The sequence below is a fragment of the Gymnodraco acuticeps genome, unplaced genomic scaffold (genome assembly GCF_902827175.1).
Source record: "Gymnodraco acuticeps unplaced genomic scaffold, fGymAcu1.1, whole genome shotgun sequence".
NCBI classification, from domain to species: domain Eukaryota; kingdom Metazoa; phylum Chordata; class Actinopteri; order Perciformes; family Bathydraconidae; genus Gymnodraco; species Gymnodraco acuticeps.
Window position 1 is genome coordinate 36791 of NW_022990906.1, and position 13838 is coordinate 50628.

At 47.3% G+C, this 13838-nt stretch overlaps 1 protein-coding gene across 1 annotated transcript; it reads right to left on the reverse strand.

Moving 5' to 3' along the window:
• Nucleotides 1-9784: 9784 nt before the first annotated feature.
• Nucleotides 9785-10835, reverse strand: LOC117557843 (high choriolytic enzyme 1-like). The gene has a single exon (XM_034233821.1). It carries the CDS (start codon nucleotides 10780-10782, stop codon nucleotides 9979-9981), a length of 804 nt encoding a protein of 267 aa, XP_034089712.1. The 5' UTR covers nucleotides 10783-10835; the 3' UTR covers nucleotides 9785-9978.
• Between the last annotated feature and the right edge of the window lie 3003 nt (nucleotides 10836-13838).

The following is a 13838-nucleotide window of genomic DNA, read 5'->3' on the forward strand; positions in this document are numbered from 1 at the left end:
CGGGTATTCCTCTTGTTTCCTCCGCCGCATCTCCTCCGTCCATGCATCTGGGAAAGGTGAGCTTGAGCTAGCTAGGGCAACGTTGCTAGCATAGCTAACGTTGACGTTAGTGATGGCATTATCCACATCTTTAGGCGGCTCTTCTGATGATGTACTAGTAGCAGCTTCACTTGTAGCTTCGGTGCTGCTAGCCTCTTTCTTTTTGTGAATGATATTCTTTTTAGAAAATAAGTCAAGTATAGAATGTTTGCCTGCCATTGTCGAGCTTTCTCGTTAGCGTTCTTGAGGGAAAGAGCTACCGCCAAATCACTGACACACCCCCAGCTAGCCACGGGGTCACAAGCGTGATGACGAATCATCATTTTTTAAGGAAATCGTTTTTATTTTTTATTATAATTACTGTGAAATGTATTATGTTTTTGTCATTATTACAACAAATACACACTTGCAACTGATAACACTGGCAATGATTTTATATTTATTAGACTATTAAAAAAAAGAACATGCTCCAAATAAGTGGGGGTACGGCGTACCCCCGCGTCCGACGCCCACTACACCACTGGTCCCTACTGACCGCCAGAGGCGGTGCTTTTAGCACTGGATATGTCCATCGCACGCATGCGCAGTTCGAGTACCTAATAGCAACAAAGTCACCTGTGACCCACGTGATTACAGCTACATAGGCCGGCGTCACTAGTGGATCGGTTCCTTTTCATCTTCTCGCTCCGCGAGAGTACCGCGGCTACATTCTTGTAGCCTACAGCGTTCAGGTTTGAACGTTTGATCTGAGGGATTTCTCTGCAAGCAGCTGGACGCGTGCAGCTTCGCGACTGACAGTCGGAGAAACGGGTTGTTAACGCGTCCTCCAGGAGCTGTGGCCGGCTGTGCGCTGTGCAGAGCCTCGACGGACAGGTTTGTGTCAACTTGTTGCTGGTGATGGCTGTGTCCCCGCACCCTCTCCCAGCTAAGTTGTCCTGATTGCTGTCTTATTTATTGTTTGGCTTAGACTTTCTGGTGACGACAGTGTTCCTACTTCCTCTCCCATAAAGTTGCCCTTATTATGTTCTTTTGAAAGTTCTGCTTGTGGCGTTGTGCCCAAGCTATCATTAGCATTTGAGTTCCAGCTTTAGCTGCGTCTCTCATTTAATTTAGTATGGAAAGCCCAGTGTGCCATATTTTGCCCGTTTTTGTTTAGATTCAGAGAGTAAGGTAAGTACTGGCCATAGTTACTACTGTAACTACGGTCCTAGGCCATGTAAGCACTGGCCATGGTTACTACTGTGACCATGGCCTATGGTTTTATGCGGGCTGTTCTATTCCATAGAAGCTAATTATCTGGTCTTAACATTTTGTTTTGACTTGGTTGCTTGATTGTTAGCAGCAGCCGCTTGGCTAACACCTTGCATGTACTGTTAAGCTTAATTATTTAACTCAGCCGGTGAGGGCAGTGCTCTCGCTCCCGCTCCCGGTAATGTATGGTTTTGATTGCAGTAGTACTATATCGTGGTATTTACTGCTCCTAGTACTATACTCTAGTCTACTACTACTGTACTAGGATGATATGCAGAGAACAATCTTCACTGTGTGTGCTGTGTGCTCTGCATGTGTGGCCATTAAAGAGGATTTCATCCTCCCAATATTATATTATCTAGGGTGCAGCCGTTGGCTGACACTTTTAGGCACCGGCCACAGTTACTACTGTAACTACGGTTCTAAGCTGTGTAAGTACTGGCCAGAGTTACTACTGTAACTACGGTTCTAAGCCGTGTAAGCACTGACCATTGTTACTGCTGTAACTACGGCTCTGTGCTGTTCTCTTCTTTGGAAGCTAGTTATCTGGTCTTAAACATTTGTGTTTGACTTGATCTCGCTTGATTGTTATTAGCAGCCGCTTGGCTAACGTCTTGCGTGTACTGTTAAGCTTCATTATTAACTAGCTGGTGAAGGCAGTGCTCTCGCTCCCGCTCCCGGTAACGTATTGTTTTGATTGTTAGCAGCAGCCGCTTGGCTAACATCTTGCATGTTTTATTAAAGCTTCTTATTTAAACTCAGCTGGTGAAGGCAGTGCTCTCGCTCTCGCTCCCGCTCCCGGTAAACGTATTGTTTTGATTGTTAGCAGCAGCCGCTTGGCTAACATCTTGCATGTTTTGTTACAGCTTCTTTATTTAAACTCAGCTGGTGAAGGCAGTGCTCTCGCTCCCGCTCCCGGTAAACGTATTGTTTTGATTGTTAGCAGCAGCTGCTTGGCTAACATCTTGCATGTTTTGTTAAAGCTTCTTTATTTAACCTCAGCTGGTGAAGGCAGTGCTCTCGCTCCCGCTCCCGCTCCCTGTAACGTATTGCTCTGATTGTTAGCAGCGGCCGCTTGGCTAACATCTGGCGTGTTCTGTTGAGCTTCGTTGTTTAAATCATCCAGTGAAGGCAGTGTTTTTCGCCCCCGCTCCTGGTAGACGTGCTGCTTGATTCTTAGCAGCAGCCGCCTGGCTAAGCTGCCCCGTTAAGCTTCTTTATTTGATCCAGCTAGGTGAAGGCACTGCTCTCGCTCCCCGCTCCCTCTGCCGGTAACATGGGTGTAGTTACATCCCTCTCTGTGTTCGGCGAGTAGGAGCATCGCTCTACTCTTTCCGTTCAGCAGGTAGCCGGTGAAGGCTGTGTTCTCGCACCCGCTCCCGGGTATGCTGCACCTGGCATTCGTTATGAACTCAACCAGTGAAGGCAGTATTCTCGCCCCCGCTTCTGGTAGACGTGTTGCTTGATTCTAGCAGCAGCCGCCCGGCTAAGCTGTCCTGTTAAACGTCTTTATTTAATCCAGCTAGGTGAAGGCAGTGCTCTCGCTCCCGCTCCCTCTGCCGGTAACGTGGGTGTAGTTACATCCTTCTTTGTTTTCGGCGAGTAGGAGCATTGCTCTACTCTTTCCGTTCAGCAGGTAGCTGGGGAAGGCTGTGTTCTCACGCCCACTCCCGGTTACGCTGCATCTGGCTACCTATAGACTGGCTCATTCATGTAGCGCCTGTATGGCTTCTCTTGAGCCCGAGGACGGCCATGATCGCTGCCCCCCTCTGCCTTGGCCTCGAGCATTTGAGGGAGGGTCTCACACAAAGCGCCTGCATGAGCTGTAGATTCATGTCTCGGGCGCTCAGAGTGGCTAGAGTCGCAGAGGTGGCACCTCTCCTCATCACAACTTCCTCCAGCTCAGTCTGACCGTTCCCGCGACTTGATGGAGGGATGGCTATGGGTTCACCCTCAGGTAGAGGGCTAGAAACAGGCTGTCCTCTAAGGTGGGTCGGTTAGCTGCCGTCATGGAGCAGACGAAGTCGCTCCTGTTGGCCCTTCAGCCAGGGGCCGGTGCGGGGGCTACTAGCTTGCCGTCTGGCCCTCCTTCGGTTGCCACACCTCTACTTGAGGATGCCATGTCGCTAGCGGATCCGGACAAACCTCTTCTATGAAGGCGGGGGGCGGGGCCCCGCTCACCCCCGAGGAGGCTTCCCACTCCTCTGCTCAGAGCTCTCTGCAGGGCACGGAGGACGCCTTCATGGCGGCCATTATTCGTGCGGCCCTGGTACGCTTGCAGCTTCAGGTTCCGCAGGCCGACTCGGCTCAGGCTAGCGCCTTTTTCAGGCATAACCCTGCCCCTTTTCACTCCCACTGTTCCTCCTTCAGAGGAGTACCTGAGGGAGCTCCATGCAGGCTGGAGAGACACCAGGGCCCTCTCCCACTCTGCTGCCAGGCAGGATCCGGCGAGGGTGGGGCTGGGTCGCTTGCCATCCATTGAGCCTGCCATCGGCTCCCCGATTCGGGCTCCTGATGCCAGGTGCCCTCGGCCTCAGTGCAGGGTCACAAACGAGCTGCTCTGTAGGGCCTACGACACAGCGGCACGGGAACTCCCTCTCCCATCTGATACTTGCTTTCTCTACCTCTCGGCAGCAGGCTCCGGCTGAGCCTTCTTTGCTGGGCCTCAGTGATGCATCACTGTAAGCCTTTGCCCTAATGTCTAGGCTAGGGAATGGGGACGAGTTATGTCCTTATTGGTGCAGACTCGTTGCCAGGTTTGGCATACTCAGTCACCACTGTCGGAGACATGTCCTCCGTAGTGAGCCAGGGGAGCTGTTTGGGGCAGCTGTCCTGTAGGCACTGGAGCGTGCTGCCTAAGCTAGGCAGACCAGGCAGCAGCTCTCGGGTCTTTATAGGCCTGTGCCCACTCCCAGCAGGCCCAGGGGCCCCTCTAGCAGCCGCTCTCATCCACCAGCTTACAGTGGTGGTCTGCACAGGTCCCAGCGCCCCACTCATCCACCTCCCAGGGGCTTTCGTGCTGCCGGCCTTCTAGGCGGCCTCGTGCCTCAGAGCCTTACCGGTGCCCCCCAGGGTGGTTTTCACCTTAACCCAGGGGTACGAAACGCAGTACCCCTGGGCCTTCGGCCAGGGGTACTGCCGGGCCAAAATGACAGTCGTCAGCGATCCGGCAGAGGCCCTAGCTTCTGGCCCAAGAGTTGTCCGTCCTTCTGTCCAAAGACGCAATCGAGCCAGTAGACCCTCTGCTTATCCCAGGGTGTTCTACTCGGCGTACTTTCTCGTGAGCAAGAAAGTCGGCGGATTTCCCCTGATCTTGGACCTCAGAGGAATCAACAGATTCCTGAAGGTGCTGCCACTCTATATGCTGACCACAGCATATGCACAGCCGTGGACTTGAGGGAAGCCTACTTCCACGTGGGCCGGGCAACATGGTGCCTTATATTCAGTTCCTTTGGCCCTTGGGCAGGATGCCTCGGCCATTGGGCCCGCTGGCGTTGCGCCCCATGCAGATGTGGCTGAACAGCCTTCACTTGGATGCCAAGTGGCACAGGCGCAGGGAAGTCAGGGTGTCGCAGCGTTGCCTCCACTCTCGGTCACACTGGAGGGGCAGGGCCTATCTCCTGATGGGCGTGCCCATGGGCGCCATCCCATCCCGCCAGGAGACCGTCACCATAGGTGCAGGTCTCTCAGGGTGGGGTGCAGTACGGCAGGGCAGGACCGTTCAGGGTCAGTGGTCTGCCCAGGAGGCTGCACGCCATGCCAACGTGCTAGAGCTTCGGGCTGTGCAGCGTGCACTCACGCACTTTCTACCCCTACTGGGGGGCAAGAATGTGCGTGTTCCTTGGGACAGTATGTACGCTGTTGCCCAGACAGCAGTCCCTTCTAAACAGTGGGTGTTCTCACTCCACTCTGAATTTATGTGGCTGCTATTTCTGCCCGACATATTCGGGTCGATGGCGCCATGGCGGGGTGCCACAGGTTGGTGTCCCTCTTCCTGAGAGGGGCTTTACGGCAGCATCCCCCTAGCACCCCGAGGGCTCCGGCTTGGGACCTGCCCCGGCTGCCGGATGCCCTATCATCTCCTCCCTTCGAGCCCCTGGCCCAGGTGGAGCTTAAGTGGCTGTCCTTAAATGCAGCATTTCTGCTTTCCATGACCTCAGGGAAACGAGTTGGAGAGCTACATGCCCTCTCCGTGAGCGATACATGCCTGAGGTGGAACTCCGATGGCTCGGTTGTTGCTCTCTGGCCGAACGTGGCGTTCCTGCCCAAGGTGCTTTCACTAGCCCACTACAATCGGCCTATCCAGCTGGCGCGCTTTAACGTCCCACAGGAGAACGGCACGCCTGAGTTGCTGTGCGCTGTGCGTGCCCTAGAGGCGTATATTGGTGCTACGGCCCATATACGACAGTCAGAGCAGCTCTTCATTTGCCATGGCGGCACGAGAAGGGGCTGTGCTCTCTCCAAGCAGCGGCTGTCCCACTGGGTTGTGGATACAATCTCACATGCCTATGGGGCCAGTGGCCGCCCCCCGCCATCAGGGGTGAGATGTCACTCTACAAGGAGCATTTCAACATATTGGGCTGCCCTGAGAGGGGTGTCCCTGGAGACCATCTGCGCTGCGGCGTCGTGGGCATCGTCTGGCACATTCTCCAGGTTCTACCGGGTCAATGTCGCTACTCCCCATCCTTTGGGCGTGGTCCTGTTGCAGAGCTCCGCTGCTTCCAGCTAGGTAAGCAAGTGTTCGGATTCTTCATGACATGGTTGGTATAGTCATCCAGTGCTCTGGCGGTCAGTAGGGACGAAATAGAACGATAGTTACGGCTGTAACTACGGTTCTATGAGTCCCGGATGACCGCCAGAGTTTCCGGTCACTCAGAATTCTTGTGTGCTCGCGAGAAGATTCTGGGAACCGATCCACTAGTGACGCCGGCCTATGTAGCCGTAGTCACGTGGGTCACAGGTGACTTTGTTGTTATTAGGTACTCGAACTGCGCATGCGTGCGATGGACATATCCAGTGCTAAAAGCACCGCCTCTGGTGGTCATCCGGGACTCATAGAACCGTAGTTACAGTCGTAACGATCGTTTTAAGCACCTGGTCAACATTGTGAATTCAAACAGAATAACGTGTTTAAGGTTTTTGCAGCAAAAAACGACTTGGTTAGGTTAAGCCGTCAAAGGCCCTGTCACACTGTCCCGAAATTGACACCCGATGGACACACGAATATGGAATTGTGAATTTCGCACGATGATGGCCCCGAACCACACACGAAGGCAACATTTACATTACATTTAAGACATACAACTGCAATGAAAGTACCAAAAACAATTGTGTTACAGTACTATGATACTGTACTGATATCTTCAGACTTTGTTCTTTACTTTATCCGTCGTTATATGTAGACTGTCCTTCAAAATAATATATTATATCCTTTTTAGTTTCACAGAACACAAATTGGGTTATTTACATAATATATTTACATGATTTTGTTGTGCAATAAAACAACCCGATGGACACACGATAAAGGAAATGTTCAAATTCGGCTGTGATCGTAACAACATCGGGCCATTCGTGAGGGCATCTTAAGCCTTCGTATGACCGCCGGTGGAGTTTCTCACGCTCCGGCAGCAACTTCGTGAGCGGTGGCAAAATCTTTGGCATGCCAAAAAATTGCCGAAGGACCTTGCGAAGGTTCATTTTCGTGTTGAATTCGTGTGTCAATTGTGCCCTTCGTAAGGCCATCGTGAGGGCATCATGTTATCATCGGTGCCATCGGGCATTCGCCCCGATCAGAGTGAGGGCGAATGCCCGATGGCACCGATGATAACACGAAGATGACACGATTTGACAAGATGTCCTCACGAGTGCCTTACGAAGTTGCTGCCGGAGCCTGAGAAACTCCACCGGCGGTCATACGATGGCTTAAGATGGCCTCACGAATGGCCCGATGTTGCTACGATCACAGCCGAATTTGAACATTTTCTTTATCGTGTGTCCATCGGGTGTCAATTTCGGGACAGTGTGACAGGGCCTTAAGGAAAGGATCCTGGCTTGGGTTACATTGGTATGTTTTTTTACGTATTACGTGACTTATAATAAGTCAATGTATTCAGTTATGTCTTCACACATGACACCGACAGCTGTCTCCTGGGTAAAATGTATGTCTTATTCGACCCGTCCATACATCCACCCATTAACCACCCATACACCCCACATACCCTTTGTCTGCATGGACTTGTGGCTCCTTTCACCACATTATTTTACATAATTTCCTCCTTCGCTACGTCATTATTAGACCACTATAGATCCACATTGTATTTGTATCGGTGGGCAAACATGTGAATAAATAACAAAGGCTTTCTGAACCTACTAGAAGGTAAAGCAGACCCTTTCTAACCCATATCCATGAGGCAGCTGACGTCAGCATACCTACAGGCATGCTGCTTGCATAATTGACAACACCAGAAGTCCTATAAAAAAACGTAACTGCTGTTCTGGAAGTCATTCAAGATACCTGAAATACTCTTTTAACCATCTGGATGAAAAGTTCAAGATATGTTTGTTGCAAGTAAAAAGATCACTGGGTTCTTTAATGTTGTTGAAATTGTTTTATGCTGAGCTCTGTGGCCCAAATAATATGGTTATAAATGGGTTGTAAAAATATAATGGTTATACATGAGAGGCAGGACTTGGGGCCGACTAACAGTCAGTTCATCCTCAATTCATTTTTGTTCAGTTTTGATCAGAATTTTTTTTCAGTGCAAGATAAAGCTTGATATTGAATTGCAGAACTGTAACTTTCACCTCACGATCCAATACTGATACAAAAATACAGAAATACACAATTCCTGTATGACTTTACAGTGAACTGAAACTGATAACATGATGACATGCACCATGTCGGCATTGCATTCATGTTCATGTGCAACCCAGTCTCACGGCATTTCGTGTTATAGTCACGACATTTGATCTATTGATTCGTGTTCACCAACACAATCTTCCCCTTTTTTCCGTGTCACACAGAACGATTTTAAAAGCAATGTATTTATATTGGTAGTGTGTTTCGGCCCTGCAACACGTCTTTTTGTCCGTTCGGGTCTTGGAAGACCGGAAGCTGTGGGGTTCATAAAAACATCTTATTACTCAATATCAAGCCACGATTATTGTTTTTATTTTAAATTGTATAATGTCGGACTTTTTTTGTCGTCTGTGAGGAAAATAAATGGGGCTTAGAGGCTCAAAATACTTAAATCTGTATTTTTTAAAATCTTTTTTTCCTTCTAATTTGTTATTCTTTTCTAAATAACACACTGTTATTTACTCAACAATAACACACAATTATCCTTGTTTTTATTTATTTGTTTGATTCCATAATCTCGGGATTTTTTGGCGTCCGTCAGGAACTGAATTTCAAAATAAAAATAACCGGAAACAGACGTAGGCCTATAAGGGACATTTCGAGTATCATCGAGTTTAGGATGGCCGAAGACACTACACTACCCATAATCCCCAGCTATCGTTTAGGACTACAGTCCCCGTGATGAATCTTCAAGCTCTGGGATTGGATGTTGGAGTGGCAGTGCGCCAAGGTTACGCAGAGCGTAAACAGCTCTTTGAAATGGAACGAAACCACGGCAGACTATCCAAAGCTGGAATCAAACGCCCCCCCCCCCCCCCCCAGAACTACACATGCTGGCTATTGTGTTTCGCAAAATGTTCTATGGGACGTCTCTATTGGGAACGTTTTGGTTTTTCCAACAATTACAAGTTGCCAGTATTAAACACATTGGTGTTATCAAATGTAAAACATATAATTAATAAATGGTTGAATGGGTGCGCAGTACAGATCGGGCAGGTGGGCAGATTGGGTAGTGACAGTGACAATCGCAATTATGCTCGAAATGTCCCTTATAGGCCTACGTCTGTTTCCGGTTATTTTTATTTTGAAATTCAGTTCCTGACGGACGCCAAAAAAGCCAGAGATTATGGAATTAAACAAAAACATAAAAACAAGGATCATTGTGTGTTATTGTTGAGTAAATAACAGTGTGTTATTTAGAAAAGAATAACAAATTATAAGGAAAAAAAGATTAAAAGAAATTCAGATTTCAGTATCCTGAGGCTCAGAGCCCCATTTATTTTCCTCACAGACGACAAAAAAAGTCCGACATTATACGATTTAAAATAAAAACAATAATCGTGGCTTGATATTGAGTAAGGAGATGTTTTTATGAACCCCACAGCTTCCGGTCTTCCAAGACCCGAACGGACAAAAAGACGTGTTGCAGGGACGAAACATACTACCAATATAAATACATTGCTTTTAAAATCGTTCTGTGTGACACGAAAAAAAGGGGAAAATCGTGTTGGTGAACACGAATCAATAGATCAAATGTTGTGACTAAAACACAAAACGCCGTGAGACTGGGTTGGCATATGCGTGTATTTTTTTTTAAAGACACAAATTATGAAAATAACTAGACAGCAATCAGTAATCTCTGCAGCACTTTTATTACAGATCATTTAGGGATATGATGACGGTCATATAATCTGCCGTTTGAACATTTGAAGAACAGTGAAATATTTGATGTTGATTCCATACGTCACAGTGTTTTTTGATTAATTACAGGGAAAACAAAGCAGAAAAAGTACGATTTTTTTTTTTGGCATTTTTCATCAGCATTGTTATTAGCAACGGTAGAGCTTGTTGATCCTCATGATGTCCCCGCGGGACATGCCCCTCCTCTGGCCGATCTGGACGTTGGGGTTTGGGATGGGGGTGATGGAGTCCTTCCCCCGCTGGATGGAGAAGGCTGTTCTTCCATAGTGCATGATGGAGCTGTAGTCGTAGGGGGTGTTCAGGTTGTTGGTGTCGTGCCTTTTGAAGTTGTAGGCCATCTGCGGGTTGATGTTCTGCCAGTTGATCCTGACGTGTGAGTCGCGGTCGCTCCTGGTCTGTTCGTGATGGAAGCCCAGAGCGTGGTTGATCTCGTGCTGGACGGTGCCGTGGTGGACGCAGCCCTGCCTGTTGAGAGAGAGCACCTGTCTGCCTCCTGTTCTGCCCAGAGAGGAGTAACATCCGCCCTTGTTCTCAATGCTGATGTAGTCGTACTGGTTCCGACGGGGGACGAAGCGGAGGCAGGTCTTGCTGTGGAAGGTATTCATAGCGTTGGTGATCTTCTGTCTCTCCGAGCTGGTGAATTGACTGCTCGTGGTGAAGGGGATCGTCACTAAGCCTCTGGAGCCTTTCTTCCACAGGCAGCTCTGGGACCAGCACTTCATGGCGTTTCTAGTTTTGGGAGCCAGCAGGTCTCCTTCCAGCAGGATCTCATCTGTGGCGTTGTTGGAGGTCAAAATCCTGGTGGTGATGTCGACAGTGTCCTCTTCGTCTACTTCTTCTTCTTCATCTTCTTCGATTCCTTCCTCCTGGAGAGGAAGTGCCTGAGAGAGGCCGAGCAGGAGCAGCAGCAGCAGGCTGGCAGAGGGAGTCATCTTCAGGGTCGGTCTGGAGGCTGTGGAGCTGCTGTGGAGAGACTCCTTGAAGCTTGATGTATGACTCAGTTCAGTCCAGGGTCTTTATACTCTCCTCTACAGGTGTGTCTGCAGGAGGATTATGGGTTGGTGTCTACACTGCTAGGCCTGAACAAACATCTGAAGGGAGGACTCCACAGACAAACCTGCTTTTTAAACATGTTTGTTATTTCTGGTCATTAGATGGATCGCCTCAGCTTTATGTTGGATTTATTTAAGGAGACACCTTTCATGTTCCTCAGACAATAAGCCCTCACATTAGAACCTCTTTGCCAAACTAACCTTAAGAAGGGTAATGTAAGTTTAAAACTTGCAAGTGAGATTTTTTCCCCAAACATTTCTATTGATTGTATTATTTCAAATTCGCTTTTTATACTAATAGACATACACTATTTGGACAGGAACAGATCATTTATGCCAAACAAATACAAACAGCATCTGAATATTTGGAGACTGATCTGTCACTGGGTCGACACTTTATATACAGTAAGGGTCATTACCAAGTGAAATAAAAAAACACACAGACATCTTTAACTACTAAAATCAAGATAATTCCCTTTTTACATTTGTGGCAGAAGTTGATGTCATGTGAGCAAAGGTTAAGAATTATAGTAAAAGGAAGCTCATAAACTCAAAACGTCAGGTCTTGGCTTATGTTTGCCATGTCTGCAATCCTAGTTTAGCATGCAAGTATGCTAACGTTTTTAAATGAGTAATACACATCCAGTACAGCTGAGCGAGGCCAATGGGAATGTCATTAGTTTTCGAGCTCTTTGGGAAAATATCAAAGTATAGGACCAATCAAAGTGTTGGCCTGATGAATGAGCTTTAGGAAAAGTCTGATATCAACGCAAGTGATTAAAATGTATTGTTAGGGGTCATGAATGTGTGCACCAAATGTCATGGCAATACATTCAACTAGCTGTGAAGAAACCATAGATGTCAACCTCATGTCGACTTTAAAGTAAATGTCTAGGTATCAAGAAAGTTGGTAGGAATACCTATCTTGGGCTCAGGAGAACTGTTGCAAATATTATGGCAATTAATCCATGTTTAAAATAATTGTTCTGTCTGTCCGAAGCACATGATGAAACGTTATCACGTTTTTGACCCGTTACTAGTTGTTATCAGTTTCATTGTGTTGCTACAGAAGAGGCAGATTGGGAAGACTGCAGCTACTGCAGGTTGTTAAAATAAGAGTGAAGCTTAACAATCACAGTTCTATTTCGTCCCTACTGACCGCCAGAGGCGGTGCTTTTAGCACTGGATATGTCCATCGCACGCATGCACAGTTCGAGTACCTAATAACAACAAAGTCACCTGTGACCCACGTGACTACGGCTACATAGGCCGGCGTCACTAGTGGATCGGTTCCTTTTCATCTTCTCGCTCCGTGAGAGTACCAGCGGCTACATTCTTGAGAAAATGAGAATCCTATACAGAAACTAAATCCATTAGCTCTTACTATCTTACACATGCAGAGACATTGACAAAGTTACACACATGTGTTGAAGGATTAACACAAATGTGTTAGTTAACACATATCTTTAAACTAATGAAAGCAAAATAACAACCTCTGACACAGATTTTTCTATCCTGATCTTTATAATGTTCAGCTGTTTTAACTAAATGTTTTAACATTTATGAAGGGAAAATTAGCTTCGGTATTTCCATTTTGACTGCATATGTTTTTAGTTTGTTGTATGCCACACAACTGTCAGAGAAGAAAAACATACTCCTTTACCTAAAATAAGCCTCAAAAGTGACCTTTGGATGTACATTAACAAACAAGGAGCTTCATGTGAAATGTAATATTTGTTTTTACCAGTAATTGGATGAAACCACTGACCTTTTCAGTTGTATTGTCCGACCCTGTGTGTCCTCATCAATCAATCAATCAATCAATGTTTATTTATATAGCCCAATATCACAAATGTTACATTTGTCTCAGTGGACTTTACAGTTTGTACAAAATATCAGTATGACAATACGACACCCTCTGTCCTTAGACCCTCACATCGTACAAGGAAAAACTTCCGGAGAAAACCCACAGTTTAAAGGGAAAAATGGGAGAAACCTCAGGGAGAGCAACAGAGGAGGGATCCCTCTCCCAGGACGGACAGACGTGCAATAGATGCCGTGTGTAAATTGAAAAGATAATACATTTGCAACATAGGTAGTCCAAATTTTTGGAAATGCATGTGTGTATAATAGGAAGATGAATCCACGAGGATATCCATCCAGGACCTATGATCCAGGACCACAGCCACGACTCAAGATCCAGGGCTCGCGATCCAGGACAGAGGAGCGCAGGATCATCCATGACTCCGGATCCCGGCGTATATAGACACCAAAAAGAAAGACATTTGGGGAAGCTGGGTTAATCGGAACATGAGAGTACACAGGTATAGACAGAGAGAAGGAAGAAGTAAGATGTCCCCCGACAAACTAAGCCTATATCAGCAAAACTAGGGGCTGGATCTAATCAGCCCTAACTATAAGCTTTATCAAAAAGGAAGGTCTTAAGCGCACTCTTAAAAACGGATAGGGTGTCTGCCGCCCGAACACAAACTGGAAGCTGATTCCACAAATGTGGAGCTTGATAAGAAAAGGCTCTGGCTCCCATTGTACTTTTAGAGACTCTAGGAACAACCAACAACCCTGCATTCTTGGAACGCAATGCCCTAGTAGGACAGTAGGGTATAATGAGTTCTTTAAGGTAAGATGGCGCCTGCCCATTAAGGGCTTTGTAGGCGAGAAGAAGAATTTTAAATTCTATCCTGTGTTCTATAGGGAGCCAGTGTAAGGCAGCCAGAACAGGAGTAATGTGGTCCCTTTTCCTAACTCTGGTTAGTACACGAGCCGCAGCATTTTGAATCAGCTGAAGCGACTTGACTGACTTCTTGGTACACCCTGATAATAAAGAGTTACAATAATCCAGCCTTGAAGTAACAAATGCATGGACTAGTTTCTCTGCATCGTTTTGAGGCAAGATATGCCTGATTTTTGCAATGTTA